At 37.1% G+C, this 23,235-nt stretch overlaps 4 protein-coding genes and 1 pseudogene across 9 annotated transcripts; all 5 read right to left on the reverse strand.

Annotated features, from left to right (window-relative positions):
* Nucleotides 1-423: 423 nt before the first annotated feature.
* Nucleotides 424-4,928, reverse strand: LOC148584858 (uncharacterized). 3 transcript variants are annotated; one of them, XM_088517935.1, is made up of 3 exons: nucleotides 2,700-4,928; nucleotides 2,277-2,376; nucleotides 424-656 (listed from the first exon to the last, which is right to left on the reverse strand). In XM_088517935.1, the coding sequence occupies exon 1, from the start codon at nucleotides 4,877-4,879 to the stop codon at nucleotides 3,449-3,451; it is 1,431 nt and encodes a 476-aa protein (XP_088374061.1). In that variant the 5' UTR covers nucleotides 4,880-4,928; the 3' UTR covers nucleotides 424-656; nucleotides 2,277-2,376; nucleotides 2,700-3,448. The 3 variants fall into 3 exon arrangements, with proteins under 3 accessions (XP_088374061.1, XP_088374059.1, XP_088374060.1); XM_088517933.1 differs by lacking the exon at nucleotides 424-656 and adding an exon at nucleotides 824-2,162 and having other exon boundaries at nucleotides 3,443-4,928; XM_088517934.1 differs by lacking the exon at nucleotides 424-656 and having other exon boundaries at nucleotides 2,169-2,376.
* A 1,848-nt stretch (nucleotides 4,929-6,776) lies between these two features.
* Nucleotides 6,777-7,511, reverse strand: LOC148584859 (berberine bridge enzyme-like 14 pseudogene; annotated as a pseudogene).
* A 5,478-nt stretch (nucleotides 7,512-12,989) lies between these two features.
* Nucleotides 12,990-13,514, reverse strand: LOC148584860 (uncharacterized). The gene has a single exon (XM_088517535.1). It carries the CDS (start codon nucleotides 13,512-13,514, stop codon nucleotides 12,990-12,992), a length of 525 nt encoding a protein of 174 aa, XP_088373661.1.
* A 39-nt stretch (nucleotides 13,515-13,553) lies between these two features.
* On the reverse strand, nucleotides 13,554-15,401 carry LOC132187857 (uncharacterized). The gene is made up of 2 exons (XM_088517536.1): nucleotides 14,230-15,401; nucleotides 13,554-14,136 (listed from the first exon to the last, which is right to left on the reverse strand). Exons 1-2 carry the CDS (start codon nucleotides 15,399-15,401, stop codon nucleotides 13,554-13,556), a joined length of 1,755 nt encoding a protein of 584 aa, XP_088373662.1.
* Nucleotides 15,402-18,233: 2,832 nt separating this feature from the next.
* Nucleotides 18,234-22,509, reverse strand: LOC132188153 (peroxisomal (S)-2-hydroxyacid oxidase GLO4). Of its 4 annotated transcripts, XM_088517937.1 has the most exons (14): nucleotides 22,461-22,509; nucleotides 22,149-22,320; nucleotides 21,602-21,750; nucleotides 21,399-21,523; nucleotides 21,261-21,307; nucleotides 21,168-21,200; nucleotides 21,025-21,102; nucleotides 20,778-20,902; nucleotides 20,577-20,634; nucleotides 20,084-20,146; nucleotides 19,768-19,837; nucleotides 19,284-19,384; nucleotides 18,954-19,058; nucleotides 18,234-18,564 (listed from the first exon to the last, which is right to left on the reverse strand). In XM_088517937.1, the coding sequence occupies exons 3-14, from the start codon at nucleotides 21,742-21,744 to the stop codon at nucleotides 18,385-18,387; spliced, it is 1,128 nt and encodes a 375-aa protein (XP_088374063.1). In that variant the 5' UTR covers nucleotides 21,745-21,750; nucleotides 22,149-22,320; nucleotides 22,461-22,509; the 3' UTR covers nucleotides 18,234-18,384. The 4 variants fall into 4 exon arrangements, with proteins under 4 accessions (XP_088374063.1, XP_088374062.1, XP_088374064.1 ...); XM_088517936.1 differs by lacking the exon at nucleotides 22,461-22,509 and having other exon boundaries at nucleotides 22,149-22,379; XM_088517939.1 differs by lacking the exon at nucleotides 22,461-22,509 and having other exon boundaries at nucleotides 18,430-18,564; nucleotides 18,954-19,042; nucleotides 22,149-22,383.
* Between the last annotated feature and the right edge of the window lie 726 nt (nucleotides 22,510-23,235).

The raw sequence follows: 23,235 nt of genomic DNA on the forward strand, positions 1-23,235 counted from the left end.
AACGACGTAGTTTAATGTTAAAGGGGTCCAAAGTGAGAGAAAACCAAAGTTCAGGGGGTCTAAGTGAGAGCTTTGGAAATTCAGGGGGGTCTTTTCAAATCGGCTGGAACTTCAGGGGGGTTTTCTGAAGTTATCCCTATTTTTAACGACTTGAAATCCTATGAGTTTTACAAAAAACAATGTTGCTAGAAGAAGTTGAAAAAAATAAAATTGTCGGCTAAGTAGAAACATTTAATGTTAAGTCCGTAAGTGATTCAACGATGTTGAGGGGTTCAGTTCTTGGGGGTGGAAGCACCAATATCTCAACAAAAGATGATAACCACCGGGTTGAGGACAAGTGAAGAAATTTGGGTACAACGGATTTCGGATGCATCAGTCATAGCTAGTTGGAGGCTGAATAAGCCAAATGCAAGAGCTAGCTACTAGTCGAACAATGCATTGCTTGAGACACCCTATATTTGTTCATTTCACTGACTTCATCACATAGTTCTAAGAGCCAATCGTTTCCCCAAAAGAAATGTACAAAGAAATTGATAATTAGCACAAAACTCTCTCTCTTAACAGCATCCCCCAACGCCACCCCGTACATACCTGGGCTGGCAATGGCAATGGATTTCAGGAGCAACTTCATGGAACGTGTTGAATATACAGTATACCTGCAAACAGTCATACTAGTAACACAAATCAGGTCTGCCTTCATGTATATATGTAGAATTTGAATGGTATTAAGCGCTAATGAACTCGTTCCAACGTAAAATTTTTCAAATCCTCTAACCTCTTAATCCCAAATACCTTATAGTCCAGATCAGTTGAAATGTTAAGGTTATTAATAATTCATTGTCTATCTTTCTAAATTTTGGCATGGGAATGAATCTCTACCACAAATTAAAAAAGCAGTTGACTGACCACTTTCTCAGATCAAACTGCAACCGTGAACCACTTCTTCTCATAACACAAGTATACCCACTTTCCAAATGTTGCTCCAACAGACAAGTAATTTCTGCCGAGAATCATTCTATCAGTTAACTTCTCCATGGATTTTCTTTTTCCCTCAAAGAAATACTCCCTTTTCCCACTTACCCAGCGTCTTATGATCAGTTCAGAGCACTACCATCTTAATAAGAATCCAAACCAACTTTGAGCTATATACTGTATGAATCACAATCAATTAATGGCAGATACATAATAAAGCTGGATCATCTTCCTCCAGATAAAGTTAGATATATCTCTCCCTAGCGTCTCCCATCGGCGCGGGTAGGCGCATTCTGATGTGTCTTTCCTGTCTGTTGGTTTTCCAGCACCGGTTATCTGGTTTTTCAGTGATGGGATATTCAAGCAGTTTTTTCATTTGAGCCTTCAGTAGAGGAAGGGATTTCAGTTTTAAGATCACTGAAAGGAGTAGGGGTGTTTCTTGAGTAGTTCATTTGGGAAAGGCAAGTGTGGCATGGCTGTTGACTACTGGGAGGCTTTGATTCTAGGGAAACGATTGAAGGAATTCCTGAAATCCTCAAGGGCTGGCAATACAGCTTTCATTGCACAGAGAAGTTCCAATAGTGACGACTGTTTTCTGGCTCTGGCGATATATGGCAATGGTGGGCATCGAGGCTTCATTGTTATACCAGAAGGCCGATAAGGTAACGGTTGGAGAAGTATTCTTGAGCTGCAAAAGTTCTCAACTTTTTTCGAATCGTCCTTCAGCGCTAGGCATAGAGGTTTGTATGCTCGTAAGTTTCATTGATGATGACTTTCAATTGTTCGGTATGGTGATCCTTTTTCAGTGAGAGGGAGAAAGGCTTCGGCAGTGGTGGTTGGTGGTAGGTTGTATGCGAAGGCTCTGCTAGGATGGGGCAGTCTCCAACAATTGCTTCAACGCTCAGGAGTAAGATCGGCAGTTCAATCGGTATGGAGCCAAGGGGACAGGGTGTTAACGGCAAGGGAGCGCCTGCGACTATCTCCGGGAATCCTAGTTTTCTTGTAGGGCCAGTCCTAACATTCCTTTTGACTGTTTTGGAGGCAAACCTGGATTTTCGTTCCCAGCGGAGTACATTGGTCCGGCTAAAAGAGGAAATTAAACATTGCATAGTAAGGTTCGTGGTGGGCTAGGGTCTTAATGAGTTATGCAAGCCATGGGAAGGGTGTATCGACTGAGCCAAGGCGCATACCTAATGTAAATTAAACCGAGTTTAAAATTAACCAACATTTTAAACAACTTGTTCATGCAGGTGAGAAGCCACAGACACACAAACACACACAAAGGTATTAGATTCTGAACATACATATTCAACGGCAGTTAGAAGCCGACGGCACATCCCTTGACACCTATACATCTGGCGGGTCCCAATGAATGGCATCTCTGCTAACTGGTTTCCATGAATCCTATTCAACAAAGTAGATGATAATAATTATTAGTATCTGAATCTTATTTCACCTACCAAATCCAATTCCAACAATTGATTCCACAAAAGATTCACTATGGACGGACTAAAATGTAGTAATTACTTCATACCTTCAATGCATTGTTTTTGGGATAGCTTTTTATTTTTATTTTTAACAAGCACAAGTATTTGGTCCACAAGTAGACAGAGATTCACCCAAAATATATAATTAAAAGTGACATTCAAAGGCAATAATCGAACCGAATACCATAAGAAAATATATGAGTACACAAGAGCAAAATGGTAAAGATACCAACCACATACGTAAAATCAAGCATCAGCAACATCTGATGAGGCCTTTGCACCAAAGGAATCATGAGTAGGACCGACATCCTGCCCTGTATGACACTGCACTAACCGCTGCAAATCAGCCATAACCTTGTGCTCACGCTTTGCCTTCTCTTCGTAATTAAACATTGCCAATGCCCTCTTATCCTCGTCACTATAAACCTGGTTTTCCTTCCTAATACGAATGGCATTCATCCTCTGGTGCCTACTACCATGCTATACATGTTTCAAATTCCTCAATATATGGAGCGCAAATTCTCAGCCTATTTCCACACTTGTTTATTGCAAAACTATTATTAATTCTGACATATAAAAGTCTCTAAACTCTACAAAGAAAAGGATCTTTCAAATTAAACACCATCTAATAGTCCAAAACACTAAACTGCAGGAACAAGGAAAATTCTAGATCATTTAGCATCTATTTGATTGACAATTTACTGAATTTCACCTACCAAATCCAATTCCAACAATTAATTCCACAAAAGATTCACAATGGACGGACTAAAATGTAGTAATTAGTTCATCCCTTCAATGCCTTGTTTTTGGGATAGCTTTTTATTTTTATTTTTAACAAGCACAAGTATTTGGTCCACAAGTAGACAGAGACTCACCCGAAGTATATAATTAAAAGTGACATTCAAACACAATAATCGAACCGAATACCATAAGAAAATACATGAGTACACAAGAGCAAAATGGTAGAGATACCAACCACATACGTAAAATCAAGCATCAGCAACATCTGATGAGGCCTTTGCACTAAAGGGATCATGAGTAGGACCGACATCCTGCCCTATATGACGCTGCACTAACCGCTGCAAATCAGCCATAACCTTGTGCTCACGCTTCGCCTTCTCTTCGTAATTAAACATCGCCAATGCCCTCTTATCCTCGGCACTATAAACCTGGTTTTCCTTCCTAATACGAATGGCATTCATCCTCTGGTGCCTACTACCACTCATCACATACCCGAGAGTCTCAAACTTCTGAATCTCCTCCGCAGAGAGACCGACCTCACCTCTTCTTGGGATACGCTTCCCTTGCTGCACATACTGCGCAATGGCATCACCTTCTCCGGGCCTAAGCGCCCCACCGTAGCTAATATGCCCTTCGGCTCTTGGCAGCGGCATTGGCCCAACCACCTGTTCGTTATCCAAAGCCGGCGGTTGCTTCTTCTGCGCCTCAATCATTTCCTTAAACAGCAATGCCTCTACATCTATTTCGGCAACCGTTTTTGCCTCCTCTGCCTTCACCTTACTCATTTCTTCAACCTCAGAATCAGAATTCGCGCTCAAAGACCGCTTTTTCTTCGACCTGACTCGATCACTCGCATCAGAATTCTCCTCGATCTCGTCTGGATCGCTGCTATGCCTACTCCTTTTTCTTCTTCTTCTTTTACTACTACTACTTCTCTTGCTCCTCCTACTACTGCGAGTACTCGTTTTCCTTGATTTCTTTCTAAGCTTTCGATCGTCCTCAGATTCAGTCTCGCTCTCGCTCTCGTCCGATTCGTATTTTCTATTTCTACGCTTAGAAATTGAACTTTTCCTCTTCCCTCTCGACCGGGAATCATCGAATTCGGACTCGATCTCCGATTCTTCAGACTCGGAGTCGGATTTCCTTTTCCGATTACTCTCTTTTTCTTTCTCTTTGAAGCTCGAATCGCTCATTCCCCCGCTATCTCCACCGTACTTGTCCGAGATCTCCTCGGCTTTCTCCTCCTCAGTCTCCTCCAACTCATCGTTCTCGTTCCTCGGCGGGCTCGGCGTCACGTTCCAAATACAATGCTTCAGTGCCTTCCGCATCTTCTGCCTTTTGAGCCTCCGGTACTCCTCATAGGTCAGGCCCTTTAGTTCCTCGTCGGACTCCGAGTCCGAGCGCGTCCCGTTCCGGTGGTCGCGGTCGAGGTAAGGCCGGCCGAATCGCTTGGGCAACGCGTCGTCCAAGGCTTTGTTGGGCCTAGGGCTTCGTCTAGGGTTTGGGCTTGGGCTTCTGTCGGGAGAGCGGAGCCGGCGGCGCTGGTGGTTATCGTGGCAGTCGTAGACGTCGTAGTTGGGGCTGCGCCGGTGACGGTTGTAGTCGGAGTCCGGTGTGTACCGGCCGTTGGAACGGTGTCGTCTCTCGGGGACTTCGATCTTGGACGCTGGCCTTCCCATTCTAAACGAAGATTATGACGAATAACCAGAGCAGCTGAGCAGGTCGTTTGTTCTGAAGGCTTGTTTTGGGCTTCTTGGCGGTGGGTTGCTTATTTATTTGAATTGTTTTCCTGGGCCCAATTTATTATTTGTTGGGTCGGAGGCCCAATAGTTTACTATGATCTTCTGCTGTTCTACCAACTCTTAAAAACCATGAAAGAAAATCTAGCAACTCTGACTTGGCCAGTGGCGGATGCAAAGGAGGGCGAACAGCCCATCCAAATGTTTTAGAATAATTTTTTTTAAGGAATTTTTTTTTCTTCAGTTTTCTTGACTCTAACCCCTGCTCCTCCTTCTCTCGTCCTACTCTTCTTTTTCTGCCCCTCGTAATATGAATTCTTAGATCCACCACTGGACTTAGCCCTTAGTTTTGGTTTAATCCACATAAACTAAAACATGTTAAATTCTTTGTTCCCATAGGTGGTGTTGATGACAATTTTTCGAGGAGTGACGTGGCACGATATCCGATGAGTTGTCGGGCTGCAAAATAACAAAGATTTGATAAGAGCTGCCGGTGGTGTGCCAACGAGGGATAACTCCGATGTCTAAATTAATGGTTGATCTGAGAGGGAGAGAGCAAATACTCAATGAGAGCCTGAGAGAGAGCTGAGATTACCAAATAATGAATTCGAGCTTCCATTTTATAGGCATCAAGTAGCAATTGTCGCCCTAGAGTTCTAGGCCCCACGTTCCCAAGGATCCACATGTGCCATGTAGGCAAAGTGGATCGTGGGCTCCCGAGCAATCTTCGAGTGCACTTGTCTCGGTTTGACGCTAATAGCTGGGCCACGTTCCAATGAATCGTTGGAGCTTTGCTTGGGTGCTGGGCGAATCCCATGTTTTGGTGAACGTGAGTTCTCTTTACTGTCCGAATGACCATTGTACCCTCAGTAAAAGGACATTTTGCCCTTGGTGGTCTGACTAGGCCGACCATGTCTCGGCTTGGGCCTAGTTAGTGGGCTTGCACATTGGACTGGGCCTAGAGGTGTTGGGCTTTGTAGTGGCTGATCCATGACCCAACATGTGTAGTTTAAAATGAAAAGTATAAAGGGAAAAAAATAGCAAGAAAAATTCTTGAATTTTGATTATCAAAACATTAATAGAAAACTAGTAGGAAACTATGATATTGTTGGTATGATACTTATTATATTTCAATATAAATAAACCCAAAAAGTTCTAATCATTTCATAAAAATACAAAGCAAAATAAACAAAATCTTCTCTCTACTTTTTAATACAAAATAAAACAAATATTTCACTCAATATTTAATGCAATCAAATAAATCTATTTCAAAAAATGCTAAAAAATTCGACTAAATCACAAATACAAAAATAAATAAATAAATAAATTCTTATTTATGTGATACATATTATATTTCAATACATAGAAACTTTCTAGAGAAACAAACATAAAAATAATCAATTCACTGTCGTAAAAAATTTATACACAGATACACAAAGATAAATCCAAACAACGAAATTTATTATTAAGGGTGCGTTTGAGATTGCAATTTCGCAAGAATAATCTGCGTTTTTTAAAGATATCGCAAAACGTAAAGTGTTTAGCATTGCGATTTAAAAAGCACTTAATTTAAACTAAAAAAAAAAATCTGTGATATCTATAATTAACCTATGGGTGCTTATTTGAAAAAATGCGAATTTTAACCAAAATCATGATTTCTCATTACAAATATTTAATAAAAAGGGAAAAATTACCTTTAGCCCTAATGAATTATAGGACCTTGGCACTTTACTCCCATGAATTTCCCAAGTGTGATACCCGACCTCATCAACCTACAATTTTAAAGCAAACAGCTCCCTTCCGTCAGTCAAAAGGGTTCAAATAGACGGTCAACGACTCATGTGCCATTCATGTGTGACTTTAAGTGTTTTCCTCCCACTTTTGCCCTCCCTTCAGATCGTGAAATGACGCTTATACCCTTCAGACCGTGAAAATGAGGCGTTGACCCAAGAGATGGGATGCTTTGTTCATATCTAAAGAAGTTATCTGGATCCACAGTAGTCTTCACCTCCACCAACCTATCAAAATTCCCCTTGAAATACTTAGTCCCCCAAGCACTAGCTTCTGCGTAACTTGCATTTCTGATGCCATTGATGCCCAAATCAACATCTCTATAGTTCAGATATGCACCCTGCGAAGACTGCGACACATACGGTATCATATAATCTTAAAGCCGCCGTATTCGATCCAAATTCTAGTTTGAAGCCTCCATGCCTTCTTCTTTCCATGTCACCGAGTATTGGATCTTGCAGTTGTTCCCTACTTTGTGCGGAAATGGCGTTTCGGACTCCGAAATCTCACTCATTTTTCCACCATAAGGGTTGAATGTAAGCGTTGGCTCTTTTTGTTCCATTATCTTCTTCCATATCCCTTCAAGACCTTTCTTTGAAATCGGTTTTTGGACATAGTTTGATTTTTTCTTTGAAGACTTTTCTGATTGAGGTTGTTGGTCAAACAGAACATTCGGCAAAGTTTTGGCTGGATAATTGGACCAATAGAGTATATATTCGATCCACGTCATTTCGATCAAGTCCTTCCGCTCTAAACCCAATTCAGGGAAGCTTTGATCCATTAAAGCAATGAGATCTTTCACGGTCTAAAGGAGGGCAAACGTGGAAGGAAAACACTTGAAGTCGCACGTGAATGGCACATGAGGTGTTGACCGTCTATTTTAATCCCTTTGACTGACGAAAGGGGGTTGTTTGCTATAAAATGATAGTTTGATGGGGTTGGGTATCACATTTGGAAGTTCATGGGGGCAAAGTGCCAAGGCTCTATAGTTCATGGGGGTTAAAGGTAGCTTCCCCTAATAAAAAAAGTATTTTTTAACATGCTATACCAAACGCTTTTGCGATTTTAAAAAGTAGCAATTTCAAAAAAATAATTTTTAAAAACGCAATTTTTAAAATTGCACTTATTAAAATTGCAATCCCAAATGAACCCTAAATAAAAACCTGAGACTAAATTAAATATAGAGCAAAATAAACAAAGGGAAAATTACAGTTTACCCCCCCAAAGTTGTCAGCGATTTGCAATTCCGCCTCCAAAGTTTCAATTTTTGCAATCCACCCTCCTAAAGTTTTAATTTTTTGCAATTCAGGCACTCCGTCAGTCAAACCCACTTTGACTGATGGAACAGTGACCACGTGCAACACACGTGGTCACTTTATGCGATTTAGTGCCCAAAATACCCCCAGCTACATTCCGACCCTGACTCACTCACTAACCCGACTTACCCACGCCTTAACCCAGCTCACCCACCCACGCCCCAACCTTGCTGACCCAACCCCCAACCCAACCCAACCCAGACTTACAACAAATAAACAAACGTAAAAAGTCTTAGGCATTCCGTCACGCACGAGGTGAATACCTTGCTGACTCACGAGCGAAAGGGACGCGACAGAGGGAACCCACCTCCTCGACAGCCACTCGACAATCTACTCGACACCCACTCGAGATCAACCCAAAGTTCCATCTTTTGCGCATTTGTGTACAACGAGGTGAGTTTTTGCCCTTTTTGATTCGTAAATTTGCACCGAACTATGTAGTAGCTTTCTAGGGTTTTTCATAAATTGGGGTTTTCTTGAGGGGGTTTTTAATTTGGTAATCTCTAACTCTGTGATGTTGATTTATTGTTAACAAATTTTTGTTCTCTATTGTATATTGATTTATTGTGAAGAGAGAGAGTAAACTTGGTTGTTTGTGTTTGAACAAAAGTGGTCCCCAAAGTGTATAATGTTGTCGTGTGAACAAAAGTAGTCCCCAAAGTGCATAATCTTGTCCTGTGAACAAAAGTGGTCCCCAAAGTGTATAATGTTGTTGGATATAGAATTTTAACTGACTTACCATGAAAGTAGGGTTTTCGGTAAATTGGGGTTTTTGTGAGATGATAAATGAGTTATTAATTTCGTAATAATTTTTTAGTTTTGTTCATCTTTTTCCCAATAAACCATTAGAGTTTGGCATGGGGTTTGGTGGTTATGGATGAATGTTGTCTCTTTCCTTTTTCTTTTTATTAATCAAGTGAGATATTTGGATTTGAAAGTAAAGGAAATAATAACATGTTTGAAAAAAAAAAATTAAAAAATGGTTTGGTTTGATTACAATGACCCTATGCAAATAATCCCTCATCAATTTCTCTTTCTTCGCACTTCACTCTTAGGGCTTTTTATTTCTCTTATTTTCTCTACAAGTGGTATTAACATACGTCTGGCTTAAAAAATTATAGAGGCCTTCTTAGTTCTTAAATGCTTTTCTTATGTTTGTCCTAATTTCAAGTATGGTATGGTATATATTTAACTTATGCTCTAGAATATGAGTAATTAATATTATACCTTTATCTTACTGTGCCGACATGGCAGGGCCTAGTAGTCATTATATATGTATATGTATGTCTATAGAAATACTACTTGGAAATTATGTAGTTTGAGGTAATTAAGAGTTTTGAGACCATCTATTAGAAGAACCATTTAAAAGGAAATAATAACATGTTTGAAAAAAACTTAAAAAATGGTTTGGTTTGTTCAGGTTTAGTTGGAGCTTGGTGTGTTGGTTGATCAAATTGGGGGACGATTAGCATCAACTTAGCATAAATCGGTTTCTAGTGACTGTTTTATTTTTGTAGCTTATAGTCTATTGAATAAGACATTTTGTTAATGTTGCCTATATGTATCATGCTGACCACTTCAATTCTCTATGTACTTCTTCTTCTTTTTTCTTTATTCTTTTTTGTTCCCGGCCAAATTTTAAAGACAAACTTCACTTAAGCTATAGGTCGATTTCTCAATAATCTTTTCCTTCTAATTTGACCTTCTTCTTTATTTAAAAAAAATATATATATATATGAAAATTGGGTAATGTTGTCATATATTTAATCCCACCCATGCATGTTTGCAAGTGAGATAATTGTTTGGAATGGAGATAGTTGGGTAATTTTGTTCATCTGTTCATCTGTTTCCCGGTAAAAGAATTCTCCATCCTTCCTATATTGTTTGATCCTGTTTAGAATTCTCCCTCCTTCTTATATTATTTAATGCACTATTATTATTATTATTATTTAAAAAAAGGGATGCACATCTTTTCTTACGTTTAGATCTAGTCTTCATGTTCATATTTTTACCTAATCGAATCATGCCATGCAAGATGCATCAATTTGCATCCTCTGCAGCATTCAGTATAAACTACACAAATAGATACAAAAATTGCAGATATTAAAATCTCAATCATTATTTTAAAATTAAATGATAGACATTTTGGATTGAACAATATTTAGTATTTCATTAATAAATAGTGATAAATAATAAGGTAAAATCTATACCATTTAGGTCTTTTGAGCTAGAGGTTTCAATAAGTGCGATTTAGGGGTATTGGTTAAAATCATTTACTCTAATAGTCTTTCCTCCTTTTTTTTTCTCCTTTTCTTTCTAATGTAATTGACTAGCTTGACTATTCTATTATGCATGTCTATATTTTTACAGATTTGGCTTTAATGAGTAATCAGCTACATAATCAAATCAGATTCCATGCAATGTTGAAAATCATTTACTCTAATAGTCAATGTAGTATTATGACTCATATTATTGATGTGACACTCCAACTTACGTCATTTGCACACAAGACACCACGCTACACATTCCTCTCAAATATTAAGAAACCTAAACCCTAAATCCTAACCCTAACAAATATTTGAATTATCACCTGGTTGTCTTACTTCCAAAATATTCGCATGTATTTTTAGGGTTTGAGCTTAGATTTGCATAACTTCATTCTTAAGCAATAATTATATTTGTAAACTTATTTAAAGCCGCTTCTCATACATTTTATTCATTATTTTTGTATGATGTCTTTGAATCTAGTGTTCGAGGTTAGGTATGGCGGTAGATTCGATAGAAGTTGTGGTTGCAATTACGTGGGGGGAGAAGTTGTTGTTCATGGTGAAGGGTATGATCCTGACAACTTATCTTTTTTTGAGTTTGAAGATATTTGTAAAGACTACGGGTATAAGCCAGGGGATCTAATATACTTCAGAGAACCTGATAAGACGTTAATGGGGGGGTTTGCATTTAATCAGCTCTGATGCCGACGTATTGTTCATGGTTGGCTGCCATAAAGGGCAATGTATTGTGCATTTGTATGTCGTGTGTTTTGGGGGGGGTCATGGTGATGTTGAGGATTACGAAGGAGAAGATGACGATGAAGAGGAGGGAAGGGTTGATTACAATGACCTTTGGTGGAAAGGCAAACTCAGTGATGATGAGGATTTATTTGATGTAGTTGTTGACGAAGGCGATACTGGAACTGGAGCAACTGGAGCAGGAACTAGTGAGGCTGGAACCGTTGGTGATGGTGATGGTGGTTATGACAATGAGGGTGAGGAGGAAGAAACAGGTGATGAAGAAGATGGGAACCATGGTGAGGCCCGCAAAACTGATGCTTCTATTAGGTCCGAAAGTGGGAGTAAGAAAAATAAAAAATTTGAAGAAGTAGATGATGGTGACACAAACTCTGAAATGGCTAGAAGTGACATATTGGAGTCATCACCCCATAGTGATGAGGAAGCTGAAGGGACATCTACAAAAACGCCTGAATTTCATCGAATGGACCTAGTTAACCCAGAGCTGCATCTCTACATGACTTTCCCAAACATACAAATATTTAGAGAAGCTGTTAAAGAGTACAATCTTTTGAGGGGCAAGGAAATTAGGTTCAAAAAGAATGAAAGATGAAAGTCTATTGTTGTGTGTAGGGATGACAAGTGTCGGTACCGAGTATATGCAAGGTAGGTTTCTGATGAACAAACATTTCAGATAAGATCTATGCAGCCTAAACATGTGTGTGGTAGGCAATACAAGAACTCCATTGTGAACTCAACTTGGATATCGAACAAGTTGATTGAGAAGTTCCGAATTCAGCCGAATATGCCCTTGAATGTCATACAACATGAAGTGAAGGAAAAGTGGAAAGTGGATGTGAGTCCAAGTATGATGTACAGGGCTAGGGCCAAGGCATGTCAAAAAATATACGGGAAGCTTGAAGACCAATATGGTCACCTGTGGGATTATTGCGAGATATTGAGACAAACGAATAGGGGAAGCTGTATGATGATGAAGGTTGACAGGCCAAACCCAAATGTGCTTCCAAAGTTTGGAAGATTGTATTTTTCTCTTATTGCAATGAAGAAGGGGTTTCTAGATGGTTGTAGGCCTGTCATAGGGGTGGATGGATGCTTCCTGAAAGGGTCATTCAAGGGACAACTGTTAGCTGCAGTTGGAAGGGATGAGAATAATAATATGTACCCAATCTCATTTGCTGTTGTTGAAGCTGAGACCAAAGACTCTTGGACATGGTTTTTGGAAACCTTAGTGTCCGATCTTGGAGTGCATGAACGGGGCTGCAAACCAACATTTATTTCGGATAAACAAAAGGTAAGTTATGTTACATTTAATTTTTGCTCATAATTTTCAAATCACACTTAAACAAATTTGTTAAATAATTTTATTAATTTGGTAATTTTTTCATACATTATGAATTTGTTGTGCAGGGTCTCGTGCCAGCTTTAGAGTCTGTGCTTCCAACAGCGGATCATCGAATTTGTGTTAGGCATCTGTATGCCAACTTCAGAGACTTGGAGGGCCATAAAGGATTGGCATTGAAAGAGCAGTTGTGGGCTGCAGCAACCGCATACACTGAACATGAGTTTACAATTCATATGGAAGAATTGAAGAAACTTAGTAAGGATGCAATCCTTGAACAAGATTGACCTCAGTGGGTGGTCTCGGGCATGGTTTAATTAATCTCCAAGGTGTGAGTTGCTGGTGAACAATATCTGTGAGTGTTTCAACTCATACATCCTCAAGGCTTGTGACCAGCCTATATTTGACAATGTTGGAAATGATAAGAAAAAAGTTGTTGAGGAGATATCAGGCTAAGAGGGAAGGGATTGCGAAGTTGACAGGGAGGTTGTGTCCTAGGATTGTGCAAAAGTTGGAGGCAATTGGGTTGGACGCAATAGACTGCATTGCAACCTATGCTGGTGATGGAATATTTGAGGTTACTGCTCCCAACAACAAACAGTATGTTGTAGACCTACGTAGAAGGCGATCTGGTCTGCAAGAAACTCATCTTCCATTCTAGTATGCAATCTAGTCTTTACAAGTTTCATGGCAAAAAAAGCTCGTTCTGTAGTCACAGTAGAAACAGGGAGAGTCAACACTAGGCGAATCAATCTGTCAATCAAAGGATAGATCTTTGATTTTTCTGAAACTGCCAATCCTCTGCTTAACTCAGATAATGTAGACATATTCTGAAAATCTTGATGCTTTGGCACATCAAGCTTATAATGCTGCAACTGAAATTTCAAACAAATTTTTTCTTGCTCGGTGAAATCTTGAGGATAAAACTTCTCAGCTAACTTACATATATCATCAATCTTAAATGATTTGTATGCATCTTTAGGGCTTAAAGCAACGCTAAGAATGAGGAGTTCCACAGCCTGCTCATTAAATCTATTTTTCAATTCTTGTAACTGGAAATCTATTGCAGCAGTAAATATATCAACTCTAAAATGATGCTCCATTGTTGTTGGAGACCCTTCATCTTGACGACAAGATCTACCTCAAGCTCTAGTGTAATGAGCATTCATATCAGGAATATCAATATCATTTTCTTTACAAAATGATTTAACAGTAGTAAGCAAAGGCTCCCACCCATCATCTCTCATCTTTTGAATGAGTGATTGTGTAATTGAAACTTGACTCATGACATTTAAAATGTCTAGTGACTTTTGTTGCAAAGATTGGCAAAGCATATTTGTGAGTCCCATAATTTCTTTCATCAAATGCAATATCAAAATAAATTCAAATGATATTAATATCATGTAAGCCGCTTCAGCATCACCACGTTGAGAATAATTAGCTCCCTCATTTGAGATCTTGTTGATAACTGAACAAGTTGCACCATACATTCTTATCATGCTACAAACAGATTGATAATGAGATGACCATCGAGTATCTCCAGGTCGTTGCAAAGTGCCAATTTGGTTTATCCCCCTTCCAGTCTCAATTGCATTAGAAGCAACCAAATTTTCAAGTTCAACAGCATGAATAGATTGCAAGTCATCATGACGTTTAGAAGAACCCCCAACAATATTAATAATTGAAGCCAACTGGATAAAGAATTGATGAAAGCGCTTGGCTTTTCTAGATGTTGCAACTAAAGCTTATTGTAGTTTATGAGCCATGCAATGCACATAATATGCATATGGACAATCCCTAACAAATAAAGCTTATAACCCATTCCATTCACCACGCATATTACTAGCTCCATCATATCCTTGGCCTCGAATATTTTCAATTTGGAGATTATAACGAGAAAGAACAGCACATATCTCTTTTTTCAAAGTTGATGCAGAAGTATCTTTAACATGCACAATATGAAAGAATCGCTCCCTAATAAAACCATCTTTATCAACAAACCTCAAAATAATAGCCATTTGCTCCCTTTTTGATTCATCCCGAGCTTCATCAACGAGAATGCAAAATTTGGCATCCCCAATTTCTTTTCTAATCGTATCCCGCACTTTATTTGCAATGATATGTAGGATTTCCTTTTGAATTTTGGGTGATGTATATTTGGCATTTTTTGGAGCATTTTCCAAGACAAGTCCAGCAACATCGTCATTATAGCTTGCTAGGAGCTTTACCAATTCAATGAAGTTACCTTGATTTTTCGAGCCAGAGCTTTCATCATGACCTCTAAAGGGACATGCTTGGAATGTAAGCCACTGAACACTATCTATAGAGGTTTTGAGCCGCAACTGATTATTCTTTGTTTCTTGTAATGTTTGCTTTTCAACTATCTTGTCAATATGCCCTGACTGATTCATTAGATCCTCACAACATTTCACGGCAATATTATGTGGTGAATTTGGATCTTTCCCCACATGTCTTATTAAAGAACTATTCATCCCATCGCTTGCCTTTTTCCAATTGTTAAAACCTTTCCCTGTAAATGCATCTGATCCTAGACGACCTATTGGTTTCTTAGCAAAAACATAGCATGGAAGACAAAATATAGCATCCTTTGATTTTGAGTACTCCAACCAAGTTGAGTATGTCTCAAACCAAGAGGCTTGAAATCGGCGACGATTATTACCCATTCTTAAATATGGATATTCCGAAAGCTTGGGTTGACATGGTTTGGCTCTAATATAAGCACGTCGAATGTCACCTTGTAAGTTAACAGGGAATTTCCATATTTGCGGACGTAATCCTGGATCACGTTCCAAAAAGGTAGCATTCATTTCTTCAAGTTGAATTCTTAGACATTTGGAGGGACGCTCATTAGTCACTAAAGCCTCGAGATCCGTTGCTAAAGGTTTCTCTAAATGTGTACAAGTACTAACTTTTAATTGACTTGCATCTTTTTTCTTAAAGAATGAATCAAGTGTTTTTGGCTTTCCCATATTTTTCTTAACTTTAAGAAAAATTATGGATCAAGAATTAACCTGAAAAATATCTAAAAGTATAAGATTTTTGTTTAGAATTTCATTATATTTCTTATTATCACTAACAAGTGAAGGAATGCCAAATAAATTAATAAATTCAATCCAATCAAATTAACCCACAAAATCTAACAATGAAAACTAAAAATAAAAAAATTGTATAATTTTTCTATATCAAAATACTCATTCGATTCGAAATCTCATGGCATCATAAATATATTACAAACTACTAGCAAAATAAACTAATCATAATCTCTAGGGTCCAAAAAAAAAAGTACCTTTTAGCGTGATACCTCATTCTTGCCTTCCCAAAACTGGTTGTGCCTTAACACAATACGACCTAAATTTGTCAAAACCTATTTATCAAAAAAAAAAAAAAAAAAAAAAAAAATTGTTAAAACCTGATCACATATCACATACTTTTGGCATCTCATTCTTATCTATGGACCATAGTCATGTGACTCAACTTCACTCTTAGCTACCAATTGAATATTATAAGATCATTAGTTCATTACAATTTATACTTTATTATAAAACATGTAAGTTGAAAATTCCAATTGAAGGCTAAGCTTAGAGCCTCAAACAATGGAAATTTTTTAAGCTCACATCCTCACACAACAAGTCCATTTTATTTTATTTTTTTTTTATTTTTAAGATCACATTCTTTACTGGAGTCTGGATGTAATAATGATTTGCATTTTTCAAGTTGACTATCTTTTGAATTGCTACCAAAATTCACAAAATTTTACAAAAATCTAAGGGAAATAAAGGCACCAACTCACCTATAACAAAATTAAAAAATAAAAATAAAAACAACACGTACAAACCCAAAAAAAAAGAAAAAAAAAAAGAAAAAAAAGCAACTTCACGTGATCACTCTCAGGCACTCACTATTACCAAACAACAATTAACAAAGTCAAAGTGGGCAAGTGGCAAGTCACTCACCAATCACCATTCACCAACAAAAGGCAACAATTAGCAAAAAAAGACAAACTTCTTGAAACTTCCTATAATCCTATTCAGACTATTCAGTATTCAAATAAAAAAACTGCACTGACCAGTCTGACCTCGTGCTGGCGACAGTGGCGAGGCAAACTTTTTTGTCTATTGCAGTTTCACTTTTGCTTATGCTTTAAAGTTTAAGCCTTTTCAAATGCTTGAGACCGAGAGAGAAAATAAGAGTTTTGCAGAAGCCAGAAGGTCACGCACACGCACTCACGCCGCTCGCCAGACTCCAGTCGGCAGTCAGCCAGTCATCACACACCGACACACGAGTCACACGACTTTGGCCTTTGGGCTTCAGCCTTCACCGCTTCACAGCCTTCACCGCTTCACAGCCTTCACCAGTTCACCGCTTCAGTTCACCAAAAAATCAGAATCTAATTTTCTGAGTAGAGATAAAGAGTTGTTGAGTTGTAGTCTTGCAATATGCAGATATACATTGGCAGAAAAAATAAACAAGCTTACAACTTACAAGCATCTTCAATCTTCCAACTTCCAACTTCCAAGCTTTAATTTTTCGTCAATGGATGATGGATCTAAGATTGTAAGAGAGATCCGCGGCTCAGTCACAAACTCACAGACTCACACAGTGCACACTTCCATTCTAGAGACAATAGAGTGGTTTTGAAAGGTGAAGAGAGATGAGAGAACTGAGAAAGCTTCTCTGAGAAGCTTTTGTTTTCAAGAGGAAAGATCGATTTTGTGCTTTTTGTTCTGATGCTAGGCTGCCAGCGAGGTAAGTTTGATGTGATGCAACAAAAAAGCTTAAAACTCCAAATTAATTTTAGTTCTGCTAGTTAGAAACGAACTAGAGAAAAACGAACCAGAGAAAGACTATATCGTTTATGGCAAATAGAAAGATTTAATTTTAGTTGGGGTGAAATTAAAAAAAAAAAAAATTAAAGAGGATAAAAATATTATTTTGGGGGGACAAATTTATAAATTTGGAGGGACAAATTTTTTAATTTAAGAGACAAATTTATAAAATATACATATTTAAAGAAAAATTTCAATCCCCCCACTTCAACACGTTGTTCCACCCCTGCTCATGTGCATCTCACATATTATTAAAAAAATGGATACATACCACTTTTATAGACTAGGTTGAAAGAAATTTCTCCAACCTAGTTTGGAGAAAAACTTTTTCCGTTATTTTTTATTATATGAGTATTCTTTTTTTGTTTGTTTGTCTTTATATCTTATGGTTTTGTTCTTCCGTTTCTAATCTTTTGTTCAAATTTACATATATTATATTTAATTCTACTCTAATAGTAGTTTCTTTTCCGTATATATGCGAATTAAGGTGTTGAAAGAAAAATGTGTTTAAATCTTGAAATTAAATTATAATGATTTACTCAAATAATTTTTTGATTTTTTTGCTTTTAAAAACAAAGTAAGACACAAATTTATTTGATTATTGTCCAGAAAAGGAATAGAAACGCTTTCAAAATACCAAAAAGATAATTAAGCATTAAACATGACGTGAAATGATTTATTTGTTGCATTAAATATTGAATGAAAATTTTTGTTATTTTTTTATCCATAAAAAAAGATTTGTTATTTTGTTTTGTATTATTTTTTAAATGTCCATAATTATATGAGTTTTATTTGTATTAAAATATAATAGATATTACACAAATATCATCACAATTTATTTATTCTAATTTTCTATGCTTTAATAATCAAAATTCATATTTTCCTCTTGCTATTTTTTTTTTTTTTTTTGTGATTTATACATTCATGAAATGTTTTGTGTAACTTTGTGTCACTATGTTTAGTAATGTACTGGTGTACAACTTTAAATGTTAAGATATGAGATATATTTTTATACGTTTTAACATATAATAAAAAGTACGATGAAGATGCGTTTAAATTATAATGAAGAATCCCGCACATAGCGCGGGTTATGAGATAGTAATCATAATGCTTCAATAACATGAGATTAAAGCATTGAAGGAAGTCTTTCATGCTGTGTCCTCACGTGGCTTCTAGTAATATCCTTCACACTAGGACAGCCGGATAGCGCCATGGTGAGCTCAAGTTCATCCCTCAGCATTTGGATGACTCGTCTCACCCCAAATTCCCCCTTTGCCGCCAGTCCATATATAACAGGCCTTCCAATCTTCAATAACATGTATCAGCATTAGCTTTGAGAAAGAAAGAAAACAAAAATTGGTTATAGCTATAATTGGCAATTTTTAGATTTACCATCCAAGAAATGCTACATGTATTTTTAACTCCTTACTCCTTAATGTAACAGTAAAAATCATTATATGATTTTGGATGATTACTCTTAATATTTCACATCAATGATGATTTTTCCTGCCAGAGTAAGCATTTGTAAGTATATGTAGCATTTCTCATAACTCAAATCCATCTTGATTACTCCTTCAAAACATATCCAGCAGTCTCAACGTGCAAAGTGTTTCAATGATCCTTAATATTTACCTTCAAAAACTTGCAAGTTCTAATAAGTTGGATGAATTAAATAGTTTGGGGTGTAGAGCTTACAAGGACAGCTTGTGCACCAAGGGCCAATGCCTTGAAGACGTCTGTTCCTCGCCGCACTCCTCCATCAAAGAGAACAGGAACTTTCCCTCCTACAGCATGAACCACCTTCAACCGCAAGTTACACATCACAGAGCTTTGTTAGCTACTTTGACTTTAAGCTATTTTGATAAATTTATGTCGAATTTTCCCTAATAATTTTTATCATTTGCTATATATATATATAGCGCAAAGATGAAATGTATTCGCACTTAAAACCCATTATGTGTCTTACATCGACATAATCTGTAGAGAGAGCCTTTCTTATGGTAAACAGTAGATATAGAGCATCACCTCTTCCAGGACAGTAATAGTAGCAGGTGTATAATCAAGCTGGCGACCTCCATGATTGGAGACAACAATCCCAGCAACACCTACTTCTGCAGCCTTTATTGCTGCCAATATATTTGATGAATATTTAAATCAAGAGCATGTAATGAGGCAGTATTTAAATGGATTTATGTAAAAAAATTTCAACAGAGAGGGCATGAGTAGTATGTTTAAACAGGGCTCCTATACTTGAATTTCCAGAGGAAAAAAGGTATTAATGAGTTTCCAGAGTAAGTGAAACTTTTTTAATCAAAAAGATAAAAAAATAATAATAAATAAATAAAATAAATAAATAAATCTTAGAATGGATAAGTTTAAATTTCAATTAAATAATAAATACTAATTATAAACACCTGCAAATTGCATTGAAAGTTTAAAGGCTTAATTAAGGCAGAGAAAGTTCTTTCTGTTTTGTAATTAAAGGTATGGAGAGTAAGCATAATCTTACCATCTTCACGAGTAAGTATTCCCTTGATTAGAATTGGCATGTTTGTAATTGATCTTAACCATTCTATATCCTGCAGATTTTATGAGGCACTAATTAAACCACCGTTCTAGAGTTTGCCGAGCTAAAACGAAAATTCAAGACTACAAAATATGACAGTTGATAGTAATATTTTTTCCCCCAGCCCTTTGAACCTCCCTATCTCTAATCAACCATAGGTCCCTGCTGGTATAAAAACATCTAAACTTTCCTGACATATTTATACAAGTATATCAGATATCAGAAAGTAATCAATATAGTTGCTTTTGTTTTTTTATACCTTCCAACTCAAGGAAGCGTCCATTATCTCCTTAGCAGCACCTTCTAAGTTTGAACCATTATCCTGCAACAGTTAAGTTTTTGGATAATCATAAGTTCGTAACAATATTAATTTGAGTATGAATATCCAACAACACTTGCACGGCACAAATATTTGTTGATAAAAACAACATTAGAATTAGAAAGAAAGACAAATGCTAGTTAATGTTGTGATATGAAGGAAACTTCTTGAAATGAGCAGGTCAAATTTGTTACATCCATTTATGACAGGTACTCATTGTGTACCTCGTGCTTCGAATTATTCATTATGACAAAAGGGTGTGGTGCAGCATAAGAGCACTTCAATTATCTTTTTTTTTTTTTTTTTTTTTTTTTTCTTTTATGTTTTTCTGGTGTCAGATAATGATCAGACTAAGACAGCTTGGTAAATAGAATAAGCTCATAATTGTTAACTGGCATATTTAGATTCAATAGTTTGGAAATATTCCACTCACAAATGCAGGATCAATTGATAAGAGACCCTCAAGAGTCTTCAATCGAGGTGCAACCATTCTGCAGGAGTTATCATATTTTAAGAGTTGGATTAGGCATACTTCATTGCATCAATAAGAGATTAACCAGTTGATGCCAAACTTTGAAGGCAACAAATTTATCATGCTTGCAAATAGAACCAAAAAAAAGAGATGAAATTTCACTTGTTTCTTATGTCTGCCTCCTTTCGACCAAGTCTGGGACGGTCAGCAGTTAGGACAAGAGCCTTGTATCCGTTTCTTTCAGCTCTCTGCACCAACACAGTTGCTATATCTCGCCTCTTGTATACCTATTCACAAAGGATTGCCAACTTTTTCAGTGTGTGTTTCTACAAAACGAGAACACATTTCCCTAAAAGGGTAACATCAAAAAACAAAACTAATTTATAAGAGAACAAGAAGAATACTATACATATAATTGAAAGAATCGAACGGCATTGCAGCTGGAAGAAACCTCCTCCATAGTGCAGGAAGATGTGAAGGATAGAGTCTACAGTAAAATACAACTGAGTCACAGAACATCAATATAATAATCATCATGGTTTTAATAATTACCATTATAGTGCAGGAAGATGTGAAGGATAGAGTCTCCATAGTGCCAACAGGACCATGTGTAAGCAGATGAGCTCGAATTCGTTATATAATTACCATTATGGTTTTACATGCAGCTGCTGCTCTGGCTGTGGCAACCTCTCCTGCAAACAGAACATCAAGTAGTATTAATTAATTAGTATTTGGCAGGGGGAAGGAAATCTAAACAGAGGCTTCTTAAACCTAGAGGTAGACCTTCAGGGTGTGCCAGCTTATGCAAGGAAGTTGGAGCGATCATAATGGGCGCTGAGATATTGTGCCCTAATACACTAGTTGACAAATCTATTCTGCTTACATCCACAAGAATCCTGGGCTGAATCCTGAGAAAAACCCATGAAAAATGATGGGTAAAATGCCAATATTAAGAATTAGCAGGTTTTTTGCACATTAACAATTACGTGATTCTACGAAATGCTTCCACGTTCTCTTTTAATGTGTGCTGGTCCTCAGCTCCACCAGCATAAAAATCATAGTGCATTTTTGGAAGGGCTTCCCTGGCCAATTCTTGGAACTCGTTCACATTTACTTGTTCACCTGCCATTATATCCTGGAACACATGAACATAGATTTTCAATGGATCCAGTTGAAAAACATGTGGAGTACAAATTCAATATCCATGAGAATTAATAAGCATAATAATATATACTCACAGACAGACAACCACTAAAAGTAAACCAAATTCTCATCTATAAAATCAATTTCCAACCACACCATCTATTTGGAAAATCTAGTTGATATTTTAGCAGTTCACTGCCAAAATTGTGGGAGCGAAGATCAATTAGGACCTTAAACGCCTCTGTCGCCAATATGTAAACCAATCAAAAAATTTGCTTTTGACCCACATAGCAACAAGAACTAATTGAAAACACATGCTCCACATAGAAACTACGTACTTTTTTAAGTTTACAAGTTCATCAAGTAAAACTGGCCATAGTTAAAGCTTACCAATGAGAGCTGAAAACCTTCGGGTTTTAGAGAATGATCTGCCAGGGCAGCTTCTGAACAAATATGATTAGCTAAACAGATATAAGACAAAGTGGTGATGAATATCTGAATTCCATCATTGGCAATGCCTACTCATTACTGGATCTTCTTCCGGTAGGGAGAATTTTGTCGGCTGGAAACAGTCAAAGAATAATGGAGACTTTTATTTCACTTGACAATAAGTTATTTTTACAAAAAGTTTCTTGTCTTTCATCTCTCACAACTATGCAAAATAGTAATTGAGATTATCCAATATAAAACAAGTCAAAGTACCTTTGAGCAACAGATGCGTTAAAGGATAGCAGTAATCAGGGCCAGCCGCCCAATGTACTTGGAGGCTTTAGGCAAACTTTAAAATTTGGACTTATTTTTTTAATATATAAATATTTATTTTAATATTACAGGAGATATTTATCGAATAAGCACCATTCTGCCTTCGGTGATTTTTTGTTTATACTAAAATTACCATTTTGCCCTTACTATTTGTTATTTATACTTAAATTAAGCAGGCTTTTTGTCTTTTAGTATTTTCGTAGATTACAAAATAACTATTTTAACCTTTTTGAAATGTGAAAAGTCGAACATTTTAACTTTTGTGAGGGGCTAGATTTCTGCAAAATAACCATAATAGACAAGTTTGTGAGATTCTCAGATTTTTTTTTTTTTGTTCTTATTTTATAGAGGGCCTAGATATTATAAACAAATAATATTATTTTTTAAAAAACATGTTGACTGTTAAGGGCCACGTGCCGTTGTGCAGAAGGCCTCCATATTATAAAAAACATAATATTATTTTTTTAAAGCATGTTGAAGGCCTCAAGAGAGCACGTTGGGGCCTTAATATTATAAATAAATAATAATATTTTTCTTAAAACATGTTGAGAGCCTCAAGAAAGCATGTTGAAGCCTTTATGCAAAAAAAATTTTGGGCCTTAATTTTTTTTTTTTTTGGGCCTTAGAAATCTGGGGCTCTAGGCGCCGGCCTAACTCGCCTAGCAGTTGAGTCAGCCGTGCCAGTAATTCAAATTTTTAACTTCCATCCTCTAAA

This window comes from Corylus avellana, chromosome 6 (genome assembly GCF_965113065.1).
Source record: "Corylus avellana chromosome 6, dhCorAvel1.hap1.2, whole genome shotgun sequence".
NCBI classification, from domain to species: domain Eukaryota; kingdom Viridiplantae; phylum Streptophyta; class Magnoliopsida; order Fagales; family Betulaceae; genus Corylus; species Corylus avellana.